The sequence below is a fragment of the Paramisgurnus dabryanus genome, chromosome 2 (assembly GCF_030506205.2).
Source record: "Paramisgurnus dabryanus chromosome 2, PD_genome_1.1, whole genome shotgun sequence".
Classification (NCBI taxonomy): domain Eukaryota; kingdom Metazoa; phylum Chordata; class Actinopteri; order Cypriniformes; family Cobitidae; genus Paramisgurnus; species Paramisgurnus dabryanus.
The window spans coordinates 53,450,919-53,469,746 of record NC_133338.1 but is presented as its reverse complement, the minus strand read 5'-3'; the positions used below and the strand labels follow the sequence as shown (position 1 = coordinate 53,469,746).

The 18,828-nt window shown below is 37.2% G+C and overlaps 2 protein-coding genes across 2 annotated transcripts in view; one reads left to right on the top strand and one right to left on the bottom strand.

Annotated features, from left to right (window-relative positions):
- Positions 1 to 15,564, bottom strand: part of galns (galactosamine (N-acetyl)-6-sulfatase) — a 36,254-nt gene extending 20,690 nt beyond the window's left edge. The window contains exons 1-9 of the mRNA XM_065261710.1: positions 15,322 to 15,564; positions 14,754 to 14,877; positions 12,136 to 12,210; positions 11,884 to 11,986; positions 11,568 to 11,711; positions 6,890 to 6,956; positions 6,646 to 6,773; positions 3,962 to 4,101; positions 3,718 to 3,821 (exon numbers count right to left, since the gene is read on the bottom strand). Coding sequence (XP_065117782.1) covers positions 3,718 to 3,821; positions 3,962 to 4,101; positions 6,646 to 6,773; positions 6,890 to 6,956; positions 11,568 to 11,711; positions 11,884 to 11,986; positions 12,136 to 12,210; positions 14,754 to 14,877; positions 15,322 to 15,426 — 990 coding nt within the window. The 5' untranslated portion in view covers positions 15,427 to 15,564. The remainder of the gene's footprint in view (positions 1 to 3,717; positions 3,822 to 3,961; positions 4,102 to 6,645; positions 6,774 to 6,889; positions 6,957 to 11,567; positions 11,712 to 11,883; positions 11,987 to 12,135; positions 12,211 to 14,753; positions 14,878 to 15,321) is intronic.
- A 143-nt stretch (positions 15,565 to 15,707) lies between these two features.
- Positions 15,708 to 18,816, top strand: trappc2l (trafficking protein particle complex subunit 2L). Its single transcript, XM_065261712.1, has 5 exons — positions 15,708 to 15,763; positions 16,518 to 16,690; positions 18,098 to 18,185; positions 18,383 to 18,462; positions 18,544 to 18,816. Exons 1-5 carry the CDS (start codon positions 15,731 to 15,733, stop codon positions 18,587 to 18,589), a joined length of 420 nt encoding a protein of 139 aa, XP_065117784.1. The 5' UTR covers positions 15,708 to 15,730; the 3' UTR covers positions 18,590 to 18,816.
- The last annotated feature ends 12 nt before the right edge of the window (positions 18,817 to 18,828 follow it).

The window sequence follows — 18,828 nt, the reverse complement described above, 5'->3', positions numbered from 1 at the left end:
ATGGTATCATTAGAGAGAAGACACTTTGAGCTTCATATTCCATTATTTTAAGTTAAAAATTAAAAAAGTTAGAGAGACTGAAATACTTTGGAATAAAACTTTTTTTGCATAACATCTTTTATTACTAAAAACTTAATGATCCTTTTCTAAGTGCCAGTCAGCCCCAAAATAAAAGTCTTTTGTTTACATGCATTCACGATCGTTCTTGTTATTATTTATCCTTATGTTAGAATATAATAAGCAGTTTCCACACCAGGAAATATAACGTCACACAAAGATTGTTGGATTCGTTATCTAATTGGCTACACATTCTGTCTATCATTATTTACCATGAAGTCATTGGAGGAACGAGAGAGTCAGCGCTGTTTGGATTTTATGTATTGTACTTCTGCCTACTTTTCAAAACAAAGTTTTAACACGTGTTTATATGTTTACTAGAACCTAAAGTGTAATCTCATATACAGAGTTATGACGTAAATAGTCCTCAGATTGTATATTATATTCTGTTCAAGATGTTCATGCGAAATCTGATGTAAACAATGGACAATATATCTATATTTCATGGATTATGCGCATTTGTGGACAAAAATGGTCATTGGATGTATTCTATGAGACGGTTTTCATGGGTTATTCACACATCTGAAACAGACTGGATTCGACTCGCGATCGTTATATCAACACAAAGGTTAGAAGTGCCGTTTATATTTTGCATGCTGTCATCTGGACTTCTGTCACAAAATACTACATTTATAATGCTAGAGCATCTGTATCTCTAAACAAAAACCATACACTGATGCTAAACCCATAGACCTTTTAAACGATGTATAGTAATGTTAATATTATTCATGTTTGTAGACAGTAGGCTATATAGATATTGTTAGCAGCCTTAAAAAAAACTGACGTCATCCCGCACACAAACTAGAGGTTTTAAGTACCAGCATCATGTACCCTTATGAGGTACCTGTACTAAGGGTGTATTCACATTATATTTAAATGGACTGAACCAGACCCAAATACAATTGCCCCCCCCCTCCCCACTACCCTTTCGTACCAGAGTACGCTTATTAAAATATGCGATTGTTTTTAAAGAAAATTGGAACATATGTGCAAAGGAGTTCTTCATAGTTTGGAGTTTATGGCTGTTTTGGTGTGTTTAAAATCAGATTAATTGACAAATGAGGCATTTAGGCAACACGGGGCAACTGCACCATGGTACAGTACAGAGGACTAGCCAAACAAACTGAACTTTTGGGGGTCAAATGTACTCCGGTATGGCACGGTATACCTAGTGTGAGTAGACCCTAATATGCACCCTTTAGGTACAAAGGTGTACGTTTTACCAAGTGATAGCTTAAAATATAGTTTGTGCAAGATGATTTGAGTTCTGAAAGCTTTTATAGCACACTGAACTTGTATATTTCTAGAGATAATGAGAGGATTGATTTTTCATGATATGACCCCAATTAATAGGAACGGAAGAGCAGATACCCATATCGCAAGCCCCACATACGTGGCAGGTAAAGTCTGGCCTGCAGCCGCAAGACGAACGTTAACAGTGTGAAACACCTGCTATTTCAACTCGTTCTGCTTTCTGGCACTGACCAGACACCTGGCAGCAAACACGCTCCTATCCCAGCCACATACCCCAGCATTCCTCTCTGCTCCAGTCTCCCTTTCTATCCTTTATCCGGCACGCCTGGCATATTCAGATACAGAAGCCCTCATTACAGCTCAATCCATCCTCAGCAAACACACAAACAGATTAGCCGCTTAAGACGTTCCCAATCCCTCTCTCCCTCGCGCTATCAGGGCCGTGCACACCCCACAGATATGAGCCAGGGGCAGGCTTAACTCCGCTCCTGCGCTCCCTCCTTCAAAATCCCACACGCCGCAGTCCCGTGTCACAGTTGCCCCTAATACAATTAAAAGTCATTTGTGGAGTGGCAGCCTCCGTGGATCAGGAAAGGGGGCGTCTTGCATCGCAAATAATATAAACAGACATTAGAGGGGGAAAAGATGTGCATCACAGAATGGCAAGACGAGGGATGGGAATCACAAGGAATGCTAGTCCTTATGGATTCCCTTACACATTTATTCTTTAAGGAAAAAATTGCATTGATTGTCCTGACAACAGCAAATCTTTCTCAAATGCAATTTTTTATGATGTGGAATGTACCAAAAGATAACAAGAAAGATGACATAAGCTTCTGTTTTCATAAATTCTTCCAAAGGTTCCTAATTAACAAATATCTAAACTTGTTTTTCCTTATCACTTTTAAAGGTGCACTGTGTAACTTTTAGGAGAATCTTTTGACAGGAATGCAATATAATATACATAACTATATTATCAGTGATGTATAAAGACTTAACAAAATTAACTGTATTGTTTTAATTACCTTAGAATGAACCGTTATTATCTACATACACTGGGGTCCCCTTAAATGAAAGTCGCCATTTTGCACCACCATGTTTCTACAGACAAACTGCTCCACAATGCGTGTTTTGTCACTACGTTGTCTAAGACGATGACGTGTTTGTTCTGCGACAGCTACCGTAGCTTCTCTATGTGTTTCGAAAGGGAAGGGTGAGCTCATAGACATTATATACGTAGATGCCTCATAGACTGACGCTGCCTTTTGGAGCTGATGTATCAGTGCGACCGCCATCTTGGATGGGTCCCCAATGCACCCATCCTCCATTTATTTCTACTGAGGAAGGTGTATCCCCAACTACAATAGTCTAAACTACTCAAATTTTTACCGGATTTCCACAAATAATATTTTAAAAGGTAAAATAACCAAAATTATTGTTCAATCTTACTTGTGAAAGGTAATCCCATGCGATCTGGTATCAATACTGTGCAGGTTATTGCAACTGTAATGCTGCATTTACACCAACTGCGGTAGAGGCGTCAAGTGCGAGTGATTTCACTGTTAAGTCAATGTGAAGACACGTTGACGTACGTCTGGAGGTCTCGCGGCGCGGATGAGGCGTTTGGCGCAGTAGACGCAATTCCGCCTCATTTGCGCGTCTAGTTCGCGCAAATGCCGTGAATTGAGCGAATGGCACCGTACACGCGAATGGTGCTTTTTGTGCATTTTGCGTTTGACGTCAAATGCTTGCTTTTTCCGCGCTTCTACTTCACTCTAGATGCGCAAATGCATTCAAACTGTTGAAGCGGCAAACTAGGCGCAGTAGACGCGATTTTGACGCCTGAAACGTGGTTGGTGTAAACGCAGCTTAAGCTGCACAAAATACGGGCATAGAAGCTCGTCGTCGTTGACTCCGATTGACTCTGGTGCTAGCGTACAGTGAGGAGGCCCAACCAGCATGTCATGAGGCGTCTACGTATATAATGTCTATGGGTGACTGTGGACTGAGCCGTTGGTTGCAATTCACAATCTCACCACTAGATGTGACTAAAATCTACACACAGCACCATTAATGTGAACAGTATTGCATAAAAAAAATCAAACCCAGGAATCAAACCCAGGTTGCCGGTTCCACAACTGTAACCTAAGGGCCATAGGTTCCAACCATTTGAAAAATTTGTATTTGTATTTATGCATTTGGCAGATGCTTTTATCCAAGCACAACAAGTTATACATTTTATCCAATGTATCCTTTGTTGCTACATTAGACTGTGTCCAGCATGACAAGTTATGACTCTATATGTACTGTATATTAAGTGGGTGACATGATTGATTTGATACTTACTGTGCCAGCGGGGATCTTGCCAGGCCACCAGGCAATGGTCGGTTCTCTCATGCCACCTTCAAATGTAGTTTCCTTCCCACAGAGAAATGGACCATTACTGCCACCTGAGGATGATGAAAGTGAAAAGAAACTTAAAGCTTTTGTCATAGCATACCTTTCATCTCACAGATTGAAAATAAACTGGAACAGGACATTGCTTTTAGTTGTGTTAATGTTTCAAGTTAAAATGTAAATGTTTTCCTACTTTCCATAGGTCCGGACATCAACGCTGCCCCATTATCTGAGCTGAAGAACACCAAAGTGTTGTTATCGATACCAAGACTGACCAGTCGGGCCAAAAGCTGACCGACGCTGTGGTCCAGCTCCATCACTGCGTCACCATAACTAAAAGACACAAAGCATGTCATCACCACCAAAGCATCTAAATCAATCTAGATGGATGTTTAGTAGCATGCCTATGCAACTTATAGAGCGTACACACACCAAGCGCAAATTCAACGATTTGCGCAAGTAGCCAATGCAAAGATGCAAATAGACGCAAACTCACGTGGGGCGATGCAAATGGTGCAAATTGGGTGGCGCGATGGCGGCGAAAACACATGCTATTTGTAATTAAAACTAAAATATTCAACTCAAGTGAAAAATTTGCATGACCCAAAGTTAAATCCCGCCAGTAATCTACATCAAGGAACGCAATGTTTGGTGTACACAAGAGGGTAACATGTCTGAGAACGCTTCTTAAAGATTTTTAGTTTAATTTACTAAAGTAAAGATAATGAGAGTTTATTTAAGACAACATTTGATATGCAATATGGTTATTTTTTAAGTTTGTTAAATCCATTTAAACCGCAATATACTTAAAAACTAAAAATTAAATAGCCAGCATACACGTTTTACATTCTTTGTAAAATAATGTACTCATGCACTGAATACACGCAGACATTAACATTCGTATTTCAATCTCTCTGCTATCTCCATCAACCCAAAACTTTGACAATACATAACTTAGTAATAATACAAATTGAAAACCTTTGCAATATGCACATTTTCACTTTGATAATTCGATATATTGTTTGACCCTAATAACTATAGCATTCGAAAAACTATTAACTGTTTTCCAGCCATTGACGAGTTATCTCGTAAATTAAGAGAAAACGCTTCCCTGCCAAGTATTTACGGCAGTCCATATTTCCGCTATTATTCACTAGGTGGCGGTCTTACAAAACGTATAAAACACTTAAGTATCCACTGATCCCAAAACAGTAAAAACTCAGCGTATGTCTTGATTATCGCTCCAAATCTGATTTCTATCTAAAGTCCTTCACAAAAATGCAATTATCTCAGCTTTTTGTACAAAATTTGGTCTTTTTGAAGAAACCTAACCATATTTGAAAGGTGATGAAAAGAAAACAAATAAAAATAAGATGAAACGTTTTTCTTTTTTTGTAAATCTTTTGAAAGCAGAGAGTCGGTTCTTTCATTTCATTTGATATATTGTAAATTTATATATTTATATATTAAACTTTTGTGAAAATCATAAAATATGCTGGTGCTTAAATGCTTTTTTACATTTTTTAAATGCTGGTGCAACTTTAAAGGTGCAGTGTGTACATTTTAGCAGCATCTAGTGGTGCGGTTGCTAATTGCAACCAGCGGCTCAGTCCACTGCTCACCTCTTATTTTGAAACGCCACCGGAAAAACATGTCATCGTCAGACACAACTTAGTAAAAAAGTTTGTCCGTTAAGGGTTTCTGTAGAAACATGACGGCACAAAATGGCGACTTCCATGTAAGGGTACCCTCGGTGTTTGTAGATAAAAACTTCTCATTTTAAGGTAATAAAAACATAACAGTTCATTATAAAAAGGTCTTTATACACCTCTGATAATATAGTTTTTTATATTATTTTGCATTTCTGTCAAGAGATCCTTTTAAAAAGTACACACTGCACCTTTAAAAAAAAGAAACGTTGGTTGGGAAAGATTTAACAGTAAAAACGTTCTCATACTACAATATCCTTCTTTACTCATTTATTTACAGACATTTTAACACAAGTACCAAAAATTGTGCAGAACCACTGAAGTATACACCAAACAAACACAAATCTGTCAAATTAGCGCAGTTGTATAAACGCTGTAATGTAACAGATGTGTGTGATGTACTGTATATAATGCCTCAGTAAGATGTGCACTGGATATAAAACTGTAAGATGTGGCACGTCAGGGTAAATCTCTCCGTTGGCAGCACCTGGCTAATACCCCTCAGCCTTTATCTATTCCTCTGTCAATGCAAAGCTCATTTAGCATTCTGAAGAAACGTATGCTTAGTAAAGCCCCAGTATTTCAAAGCACTGGGGTGGAATACTAAAAACTTGAAGACAAGACTATCAATGAAGCCCTAAGACTGTTTGCCACAGAAATGGAAAATCAACATCTTATTTCTGCTCTAAAAAATTGGGAACCGATGGCACATACATATAAAAAAGTGGCTAAAACTTATAACCGTACCCACTAATGGTACTATCAACTCTATTTAGCCTCATTTAAGGGACCGGGTACAACGTGTCCCCAAAATTAACCGGTGCCGTATGAAATCGACCATACCCATGGTTTTTGGAATTACTTATCGCGGTTCTACGCAAAACAACAAAATTACACTTTGGTCGCAAAACATTGGTTAATGAAAATGCAGTCATTTCGCAATAGTTTTGCGCAAATCTTTAATGGAAACGCAGCTATAGTCACCTAAGTAAAAATAATCACACAGTATGAGTTCTGATACGTCCTGCCCCTATTGATTTGCTTGGATATAATTTGTCATGATCATCCGTTGTTTTCAAATAATCGGATGATATACGTTAGCCGATACCAATTATAGGCCGACATATTGGTGCATCCCTAGTATATAGCAATAGTAATGCGTCCGTACCGCCCTCTCTGGCTCTTTCCCAGGAAGAGTTTCGAGGCGTAGACAGGTGCATGGGTTGCATCTGGAGCCCAGTAGAGAAAGAAAGGCTGCTTTGCTGCTGCCTGCCGAGTGATGAAGTCCAGACCTTCCTGAAGACAGAGCGAATCAAAAGCAATGATGTACCTCCCATGATGCACCTGTCAATGTCAACAGCAACGATCCATACAAAAACAAAACAATCAAGCCAATGAACCGGATAACTTACCTTCAAATACATTTGGGTGAGGTTGGATTCACCTGTTTTCAAGTTGATTTTAAACTCCTCGTAATACCTGCAAAACACACAGATCATCTTGCTTCGCTGTAGATCAAATAAAACTCTCAATTCAACCCCATGTGGGTTTTGTTTCAATCGACTAGCTTCTTAAACCGAGTGCTACCCGGGGGTGTGATTACGGAGTGAATTTGAAGAGGTAAAATGCGAGATTGCGTCTCAGAAGATTCTGCGAACGTGCCGAGGCGTGGAGCTGTAGTGACGGCTCGCTTATGCTTTGACTGTTCCAGGTGTCGCAAACACAACCTGTCATCTCTTGGGTGTGTTTGTGTTTGTCTGGCTAGGCTCAAACGTAGCATGCTGATCAAACCCACCGCTAAGCGCAAAACTAGCCCTATCGCCAAAGCCAATGACCCAGAATGCACATATGGCTGTTTTGGAGGGAACAAATGGGCAGAAAATGAGATACTACGTCGCAGCTAGTACAAACATAAAAAGTTATGAATGAATTGAAGCTGAACCAAACGCTGGAAAAGATTTCTATTTACCTCATATTTTGTAGGCAATACTATTAAAGGTGCAGTGTGTAGTTTTTAAAATGATCTCTTGAAAGAAATGGAAAATAATATACAAAGCTATATTATCAGGGGTGTATAAAGACCTTTTTACAATGAACCGTTAATTTATTATTACCTTAGAATGAGACGTTTTTATCTACATACACCAAGGAAGTCGCCATTTTGTGCCGCCATGTTTCTACAGAAGTCCATAACGGACAAACTTTTTTTACTTTGTCATCTCCGACTATAACATTTTTCCAGTGGCGGCTATCATAGCTTCTCTATGCATTTCAAAAGCAATGGGTGAGCCATTGGTTGCAATTCGCAACCTCACCACTAGATGCTGCTAAAATTTACACACTGCACCTTTAAATATCACTACTGTTTGCCTTTGTTCGTAACTAAATTTTACTATTTTGTAACTTCTTGCCTTGCTGCAAAGACGCCAGACGTTTCATGAGAACTTTATAAGGAGTGTTCTGGATGTTTACTGGTCCAAGTTAATCCTGTGTCTCAATATATTGTCAAGTCCCGCCAGAGCCGCTGGTCTAGTGGGCAGCGCTCCGACACATAGCGCGGACATGCTTTCGGCGACCCGATTTCGAAACTCCCGTTCAAGTGTACTTAGCCGGTCCTGTTCCTTAACTTAACAAAAAAGATATATAGTACCTTTGTCAGTGCAAGTCTGTACGATTTCTTTTGCCTGCTTTTCATTCGCCAATTGGAAACAATACGTCTGATAATGTAAAACAGCTCAACCTCTCCTTACCAAACTTACAAATAGCAACTTGAGAGACCAAAAATGAGAGACCACGCAACATTTACGGTATACATTAAATGGCAACTTTTATGCAAAATCCACTTTTACAAGGTGTTTGGACATAAATGTGTGTTGGCATTGTGTGAACACAACCACCCTACGATGAAAAAAATCCACCTGCTCCTTCATTTTTAATTCCCATTAAACTAAAGCAGTCTCATTAGACATGCCGTTTTGATTTGCTTATCAATGTGAGGTCACATTGACAAAGCCCCACCCACTTACAGTCCTGCATTACCATAGTTTCCACCCTCAGCGAGTTGTACTCTGTCCACTAGATACTATTGTCTTAGACTGTATTAATCAGATCTATCAGGGTTCCCACTCTTTTCTTGAAAAGATTTTCCAGGACGTTTCCAGGACATTTTCAGCTGCTACAGTGTGAGTCAAGTTATCACAACTAAGGCTGGGTAGTAGTGATAGTATCATATCATCATTGCTGATATCAGTTTAAAAATCCAAACTCTCACAGTCAAGCTGTATTCGCAATCAGTCACTAACATAATCTTAACATGGCCTTGTCCCCGTGCATGACTCCTGACTGCTGAGACTCCCATGTTACCAATATCAAAAGATTTCCTGCAGAGCTTGCAATATGCCCTATGCACATCTCCAGACACTTTTTCTAGCCATTCCCTGAACTGGGGGTTTTCCTTCCACTCAGTTTTGAATTTGCTCTGTCTTCCTGACATCGTCACTAACTCCTGCCTATAAAGGACAACAGAAATTTGAAAGTCTAAAACTACTTATATTGACTGATAACTGAAATTAGGCCTACTTTTCATACCTTAGCATTTTCATATCTTTCATATTCTATTAGGGGTGTGACGAGGCACTTAATCCACGAGACGAGACACGAGATTGGGTTCACGAGAACGAGACGAGATTTTTACTTTATTTTTAAGAAATTCTCAATGATAAAATAAATGAATGGGAAACTGAAATCACATTATTTTGAAATGTTTTAACTAATCTAGGACTGTCCCAAACAATTATTTTGCTAATTGATAATGAAGTAATTTGATATTTTTGGTAATAAAATAATAACCTTTAACATTACATAATAATGACAATGCAATAATAATTCGTCCAAATAAAGTATCAAAACTAGTAAACACATTTATATAGCCTAAAAAAACAGAATTATCTACTATAACAAATGCCTACAGGGGGCGGTAAATGACCCACTTCAGTTACTTTAATTTTAAATGGATTCTTTTAGCCAAACAACGTTTAAATCCATTTAAATCTTTAATATTTGTCCAATTCTTTACAGTAGAAATGATACAGTCACTGTTATTATTGAGCAAGATTTAAAAAGCAAACGCAGTAAAAGACAGAATATAATGCATTTAATTTATGACGTATGCAGTCTACAAATGCAACCTCTGGATGCAGCATTTTGTATAAGAAACGGCCAGCATTTGACCTCCCCGAGAAATCTCGTGACATAATTAATTTCGCGATACATATTTAATCGCACGAGATCTCGTCACACCCCTATATTTTATGTTTTATACTTACTGTACACAACACATTATTTTTTCACTTAGACTTCGACTCGAATGCTTTCACAGTGAATCCTTACGTGTAACGGTTCACATTTACCAAAAGCTGGCAGGTACACCCACACACACACACACATTCTGGTTTCCATGTTTTGTGGGGACATTCCATAGACGTAATGCATTTTATACCATACAAACTGTATATTCTATTCCCCTTACCTGCCCCATTCCCTAACCCCAACCATCACAAAAACCTTTCTTGTACCTTAGATTTTCAATAAACATCATCTTGTTTGATTTATAAGCTTGTTTCCTCATGGGGACATCAAAATGTCCCCACAAGGTCACAAAAACACTGGTATTCCTATCTTTGTGGGGACAACTGGTCCCCACAACATGATAATTACCAGGTACACACACACACACACACACACACACACACACACACACACACACACACACACACACACACACACACATTACCTTTTTAAGCCCAACTGCAGCAAATGGGGAACGGGGTATAGAGAGTGAGGCAGAGCAGTGCCATTGAGTAGAGCGGTGCTGAGGCAGAGGGGAGGAGGAGAGGGACGGGAATGTTACGTTGTAGGTTCAGTAGACTTGTTATTCTCTGCTTTTCTACAATGATTAGCTGAAACTGCTTCACCACCCTGCTGAATCGTGTTGTCAGACAGGAGTACCGCACGTGCATATTTGCCACAGAACTCACATGTCCGTAGTTTAGAGGGGCAAGTCCTACCAGCGTACTATGTCGTCAAATTGCGCACTTGCTACGCAAACGCGTACATTGGCAGGTTTGTGTCACGTGGGGCGGTAAGCTGGCTACATGCGGAAATGAAAGCAGACAAGCGCTCCAGCCCAATATTACACGTTAAAGGCAGGTCAAAACAGACATTAATGCATAACATTTTTAACCCGTTTGCGTTCATCCTACCAGGAGGGAAAATAATTTTCCAGGACAACGCAAGCGTTTCCAGGACATTTGACGTTTCCCCCCATTTTTTATGTGTTTTCCAGTACTGGAAAATTGGTCTTTCATTTTCCAGGTTTTCCAGGTTTTCCAGGACGCGTGGGAACCCTGTCTATTTGAACAGAAAGCGCCCACTGTCTGTTTGTAAGGAAGTGAGGAACTGTATCTCATTTGCATTTAAAGGTACAGGCATTAAAACAGCATGTTGCTCACATCCAAATAGGGGCATTTTGGACATGCCATAATACATTTTCTGTAACATTACGCACCGCCCGAAAATAGTCCCCTTGGTTACTTTCAATAGCAAGGGATTATTTTCGGGCAGTGTGTAATATCACTACGCCTGCTCCAGCCATGTTACATCAGCAAAGTCCTTGATTATTACACCAGAATGAGAGTATAGTTCCTAGCCATATCGGTGTATAAAATTGCAACTTTTAATTTTCTGTCAGTCTTAGTACACGATGTAACTACAGAAGAGTCAAGTTTTAAATAGGAAAAATATCGAAACTCTTTGGATATTTTTTGCGCGATGCTAATGGTCTAATCAGATTCAATGGATTGTGCTAAGCTATGCTAAAAGTGCTAGCGCCAGACCCGGAGATCAGCTGAATGGATTCCAAAACGGTAAGAATGAAATGTTTAACTCTAGGGGAGCTGGAAAATTAGCATATTTTCACAAAAAGTGGAATGTCCCTTTAAGGTATCATTCATATATGTAGGGTGGGTTTATTAAACAGTGTTTAACAGTGATAGTGATGTTTGGCTAAAGTTCATTACATGTGTAGCTCACCTTCCTTGCATTTCAGAGTTGTTATAGACGGGTATGTTGGGACGTATGCTGTCATTGTAAGGGCCAAAATGGCAGTTGGGTGAACCGAACCATTCATCAAAGCCATGGTTTAGAGGAAGATGTTCACTTCTATGACCAAGGTGCCTAAGATTGGAGAAAAAGCTATGAAGTATTTACTGTATACAGTACGAGATGATTTATGGACACCTTATGAAACTTATAAAATTTTTAAATAATAGTATTAAGTACAGAGTATATAGTGTGCAGTATGCAGTACACTTATATTGTGATAAGTGATGTTGATGTGACACCTCACCATTTGCCGATGATCTTGCTGACATAAGCATTCTTCTTCAGCAGTTCTGGAAGCAGGATCTCATTCGGAGATATTCCTCCAACTATTTCCTGTGGTGTGTATGCTGTGAGAGAGAGAGAGAGAGAGAGAGAGAGAGAGAGAGAGAGAGAGAGAGAGAGATTATTGTAGCACACCGCAAAAGGCCATAAGAGCAGATAAACTGATAAGAGTGATGGAGTGCTGGTGAAAGAGGTTAATGGTTTATGATCATACCGTTTCTAGCGTGACCATTGGTGGTGTAGAATCCATTTCGCACAGGAAGTCTACCGGTAAGCAACGCTGCCCTGGCTGTAAAATACAGACACATTATATAGTATAAGTAAAAGCTACAAACAGTAGTTATTTATTTATAAACATTATAAGGCTGCGCGATTATGACAAAAAAAAATCAGAATTGTTGAGTATTCACCTTGATGTTATTGTGGTTATTATTGCCAATTAATCGACTTTGCATTGAAGTTTTGAAATGTTTTATACCTTTCTATGAAGCCGCTGCGCGGTAAATTCTATACAGCCGTAATTGAGGCTTTGGCGATTACTTAATTGTTTTACACTACGGCTCAAAAGTTTTAGATCACCTGACTGTAATGTTTACCATGTGTGTAAAAATCTTTAAATCTGAAGCTGTAAATAATTGTAAACAAATGCCAACTACGATTAATCGTAATTAATCTATAGCAGAATAAAAGTTATATTATCATATATGTGTGTGTGTGAACTGTGTATAATAACTTTTTATAGATAAATGCACACACATTCATGTATAATTTTAAGAAATGTTTACATGTGTATATACATTTGTATATTTATGTATAATTTATATTATATATAAATACTTAATATATAAATATATAATTTTCTTAAAATTATACATGCATGTGTGTGCATTTATATATATAAATTATTATTCAATCACAGTTCACAAAAACTTTTATTGTGCTATGATTGTTATGCATCTTTAGTACCAAAATATTAATTTCTTTGATTAGAAAACTACAATTTTATTTTTTTAAATATTTTTGAAATGGTTTACTGGAATAGTGGAGGAAAGCAGAACAAAAGCAACACTAAAACAGTAATCTTTAAAAAAAATAACCACTGAAATTAACGTGCCACAATGCATGATGGGATCCTTCAAAACCCTTGCTAAATGTAAAATTGTTTGACCAGAGAACCAAAAAATTGTTAGCAACATGTTTGGGCTCATTTTAATCATGCAAAATAATAAATTGACTCACTCAGTTGACGGTACCCATTGACTTCCATAGTGTTTTTTTCCTACTATATGGAAGTCAATGGGTACCGCCAACAAGTGTGTTTACAATCATTTATCAAAATATCTTGTGTTTAACAGAATAAAGAAACTCATATAGACAAAAAATATACAATTTAAGTGAATTTGCGCTTAAAACAAGCGAAAAAATCTGCCAATAGGGTAAAAAAAAAATCTTGAACTTTTTTCTTGAACACTTAATTCAATAATTCAAGAAAATTTGCCATTGGCAAATTAATTTTTTGCTTGTTTTAAGCACAAATTCACTTTATTTGAATATTTTTTTGTCTAAAAACTATTTTCTTAGGTCATTTTGCTCATCAAGAAAATACATCTTGATTGAAGAATTTCTAGATTTTGTAATGAAAGCAAGACAAAAATACTAAGTAAGAAAGTGATTTTTTGCAATGTAAAGAATTAATCAAATCTATTCAACAATTTGTTTGCTCTTGCAGAATAAGTTTCAAAATCTAATAAAAAACACAGGATGCTTACCAACAACACTTATGCATCGGCTGAACTTTAAATCACGTTGTATTTAAGACTTAATTTCAAAGAGAGAGAGAGAAAGAAAGAAACAAGACAATTGGATATAAAGAGAGCTCATCCTGATATTATAATCAGGACATTCTCCTTTATCTACTTTATGATTAAAGTTTTAATTAAAGTCTGTATAATAAAATCTCTCTACAGGAGCAGGTACGCCAGTGAGAGCTGCTCCAAGGGCCTTCATCTCACACATTTGAGATGAACAATTGATTAAACCCTATTTGCTTAAAAATTAATTAGAATCGAAAAGAGGACTAATGATCTGTTCTGCACAGCAAGTCCATTTAAATTCCTAAATTATGCATCATTTGCATATTTCAATACTGTTGGTATTATCCTTATTAGCATAATAAGTTGTGCTCTCAGTATCATGCAGACACATGCCTCGTGTGCTCACATGGAATTAAAACGACTTGAAGAATATTTTCTTTCAACTTCTCTCAGAAAGATGAATAAATTAATGACCTGAAGCTCCCGAACTTTTAAATCATTGCATAGCAAAATTAATAAAAGTATATCAATGTGATGTTTTTGAAAGAACGTATGTATACAAATGTAAGTGTGCTGTTCATTCATGTTCTGTATTTTGTTATATATCATATATATTATTTGTATAACTCAATATGTGTGTGGGTCATTCACATTCCAGAATAATTTCTTTTATATGTAAGATTGCATTTCATGTAAAGTTCACATCGCCCTGTTTTCTGTTGTATTTTTGACAAAATTGAATGCCCCACATATAAAACTGCACATAGTGATCTCATCAAAATCTAAAATGTTTATCAATGTAACCATTTCACATACTATTTTATCAGTTTATACTGAGCAGTATGCAGTATGCTAGTGTTCCCAGACAGCAGACTACTCTGGGCCGGATCCGCACCGGAGCTGCTGACTTTGGCGTCGATCTGGCGCGCATCCGGCCTGGTGTCATCTACTGTCTGGGTTCAATTTCAGACATAACCACTGTGATAGAGATGCAGGCAAGCACAAAAACAGCACATACAGGGGGAACAAAGAGGATTGGCTGTGTAGAAGTTCGGAAATAGCATCCCTTGAGCAGCCATCAGATCCAAGTTTGGAGTTTCCTTAGAGGGCTCCCCAAGTACCCCAAGATCTCCCCAGCCCATCTGCACATAGAAACACAGATGTATGTTATAGCAATGCATGTGTGATTAAAAGATTGATGTAATGAAGTTATTCAAGTAGGTGGAAGACTCAACAGATGGGTGTGTAATGTATGGATGAATATAATCTCTAACCATTACCTAACTTTTCTCCTGTACATTTACATGTTTTGATGCCTGTTTTCTTAAAATATTGTTGACTTAAAATATTGGCCACCATGCTTGGTTAACAGGCATACTGCATATATTTACAATCTTGTACAGTATATAAGGTCCCATAATGAAAACAAAAACAATCAAAACTGTACAGTACAACATGCAATACAGAATTTCAACAAAAAAAATGCACACAATTGCAATAACACACAAAAACACAAAGATACAAATAAAAAACATTGGTTGCTTTAGCATAGCTCTGTTGTTAATTGGTCAGTTAGTCAGACTTACGTCATCCATTAGCATGATAATGGTGTTTGGCTGCGTGTTTGCTGCAGTCTGACACACACATAACGTTACTGTCCATAAGAGATAAATGACGGTCTGAAGAGCCATTATGAACTCTCTGAGCGGCACTAATCACATCCTTAATGCAACTCTTATACTAAACTCGATGGCAACATGGCAAAGTATGTTTGCACGAGTCACGAGGATTTCCGCCGTTACTAGAATGAGGATGAGGAAAAAGCTGTTTAAGTTTACGGAGCGCTGCGCAGACCATTCTACGTATGACATCAAATTACCGCGAGCGCGAATTAAAACCACCGCTCTCGCGGTACTTCAATGTCATTTGCAGACCAGTCTGCGCAGCGCCGCGTGAAGTCATATGACTTCTGCATGTCACGTGACTGGCGTAATCATGGCGGTGTGCATAGCAGTCATAGCGAAGGAGGTAAGCGGAAATGTTTCATTTTTACGATACGTTGGCCCCTTTATTTATATTTCTATAGCACAATCTAAACCCGACATCACGGATTTATCATATCTACCGCCGGATATTTCGGAAATGATTAATCTTTAAATGTATCTGTCGCATGTCGCTATCAGGACTTGTTTGCAGTGTAAATATACATGTACACGTCATTATAATAAGACATAAATGTAAAGCCAAGAATTTAATTTAATTCCCATTTATAGTAGGCTATGTACCACTTCTGTTTTTTTTCCGACAATGAATTACCCTTATCTTTTACTTAAACATCAGGCATTGTGTGTTTGTTTACACAAACTTTACCATAAAGTTAATTTTTCTTTACCATAGTTTTAATGGACGCAATTGCCACACGCTTTTATCAAAATTTATTAACATGTGTGTTGCCCTCCTAACATAATGCGCTACCAAAATAGCAAATTTACTATTGTTTTACTATAGTAAACAGAGTGTCAAACTATGTCAATACAAATTGTTTACTATAACAAAAATGAAGAATTGAATGTCCTGTTAAATATATGAAAAGCTATTGCTGTGGTCAAAAAGTCAGGCGATTTGAGGCGTTGAATGCAGTAAACATTAAAATGTCTATGGCACATAGACATATGAGGTTTATTTAAAATCTATTACTCAGTTGCACTTGAACGATATGATGAAGTTGTGTGATGTTCATTCAAATATCACAACGCCTTTAACAGTATATTGATCTCTGCAGAATTATCCACTATACATACGCAGTGTGCCTACACAGGGTGAACTGAAGTTTCACTACACAGTGCACACTTCTCTGGATGTTGTGGAAGAGAAGATCTCCGGTGTGGGGAAAGCTTTGGCCGACCAGAGGGAGCTTTATCTGGGACTCCTCTATCCAACAGAAGACTACAAAGTGTATCCTTAATAATGATCAACCAATGTATCATCTAATTTTTGGCCTTTTTTATATTATTTTGAAATAATTGCATTTACTGATTATTATCGGTCTCATTCGCTAAGCATGCAAATAAAAATTTTCACAAACAAATCATGATTCAACAAAAACTTTTGTATTAAATTTCTTCTAAATGTACGATAAAATTTAAGAACAAATACCTCACGTACGCTATAATAAAATACTAGGCTATAATTATAATGTATATAATAATGTTAATATTAATATTTAAATTATTATTTGTTATATTATACAATTTTATATATATTATCATTATTATTATCAATATACAGAGCAGGGGTCCCCAACCTTTTTGTGAGCAAGGGCTACCACAATAGACAAAACAATCTAGAAGCAACATTTTTGATGCAGTATACTCAAAACTTGATTTTATTTTTTTACTTGTTCATATGTTTTATCCAAGCTAATATAAAATATGTAATTTATATTAAAATTGAGGCTTTTAATAGAATATGCTTTGGCGGACAACTCACAGACTCTGTGCGGACAACCATGTTGGAGACCACTGATATAGAGGATATATACATTATTATAGCCTAATTATTTTTTCTACACATATAAAGAAGATGCATGACAAATCTTTTTGTTTTCCTTTCTCACTTTTTAAATTTTTATATGAAAGTGTCTGCTAATCCCTAATGTAAATGTTACCTAGATGTAATGAGATGTCTAAACGTCAATCACTTAATCTCCTATCGGTTTTATTTTAGAAACAGATGTGTGTGTCTGTCATATTAATTAAATGTCATTATAATAAATGTCTTTGTTAAAGCATCCAATACTTTATTGTTAGTCTGGTGGACACAAAGCATTGGCTTTCTCTAGCGAAAGACCTCCCAAATTAAAAATGCAAAGGAAAACAAAAAATATTACCAGTTATAAATATGATCATGGATTGTTTTCTAGCTCTTTTGCTTTGGTGACAAACTACTCTAAAATTTTCTGTGTACCAGTGCTGCAAAAATCCCTTATATGGAGCTAGATTGGGCGTGTTTTAAGCAAATTGCCAACCTTGTGTATGTAGGACACAACAAATTTACTAACGTAAGAACAAATTCATGTGCCAATCGTTGTGAATTATGCAGAAAGGTATCGTGAGAAGTTCAAGTGTGCATACAAATACGAAAAACGTATGCAATTATTAGTGAATGAGACTCAACGTCTGGTTGGCATTGACAGCTCACAAATATACTTATGGGCTTTTCAGTATTTTTCCGTTTTTGTATGATATACGTACCATCCCCATGAGCTGAATAGTAATTATCTATCCCTAATTGGTTTGATGTTTTATTGCATGATAAATTCATGTCAAGGATGATATGTATGCATCTTAACAGGAATGACAGATATGGTTATGTGACAAACTCCAAGGTCAAGTTTGTAATTGTGGTCGATTCATCCAACACATCTCTGAGAGACAATGAAATTAGAAGTGTGAGTTACACAACTATTGTGTATAAAACTATAAGTGTGGGGCGATACAGTGGGGTCCAAAAGCCGATGACCACATCAGTTTACATTAGATTTTGAATATCACAAATATCAGTGTGGATTCAGAAGTTTGGAGCCCACTTTATATCATTAACATTAGGTAAATTTGTGACCGCTCATGATCTGTTTTTTCTCCTCAGATGTTTAGAAAGTTGCACAATTCATTCACTGATGTTATGTGTAACCCGTTCTACAATCCCGGTGATCCGATTCAATCAAAGTAAGTGTTTTTGGGTAAATGTGTATTGTGTTTGCTCTGTGGACCCACTGATCCTCTTAATATCTTTTTTTTTGTCTCTAGGGCTTTTGACGGCATCGTTTCGGCTATGATGGTGCAGGCCTGCTGATTGAACACTACTGTATATAAAACTAAATCATTGTGTCTATTTAGTAATGGATTTGCATGTGTGTAATATTTATATATTAAACATTTTCATTTGTGTTTCGTAAAATGACTTGCTATTATAGATTTTATTTACATTCTAAGCATTGATAAACAAAAGTACTGAAATTGTCAAGACATCTCATAGCCTCCCACAGGCACAATATTGTAAAGAAATAAATTGTACAGAAAGAATACAAGTCT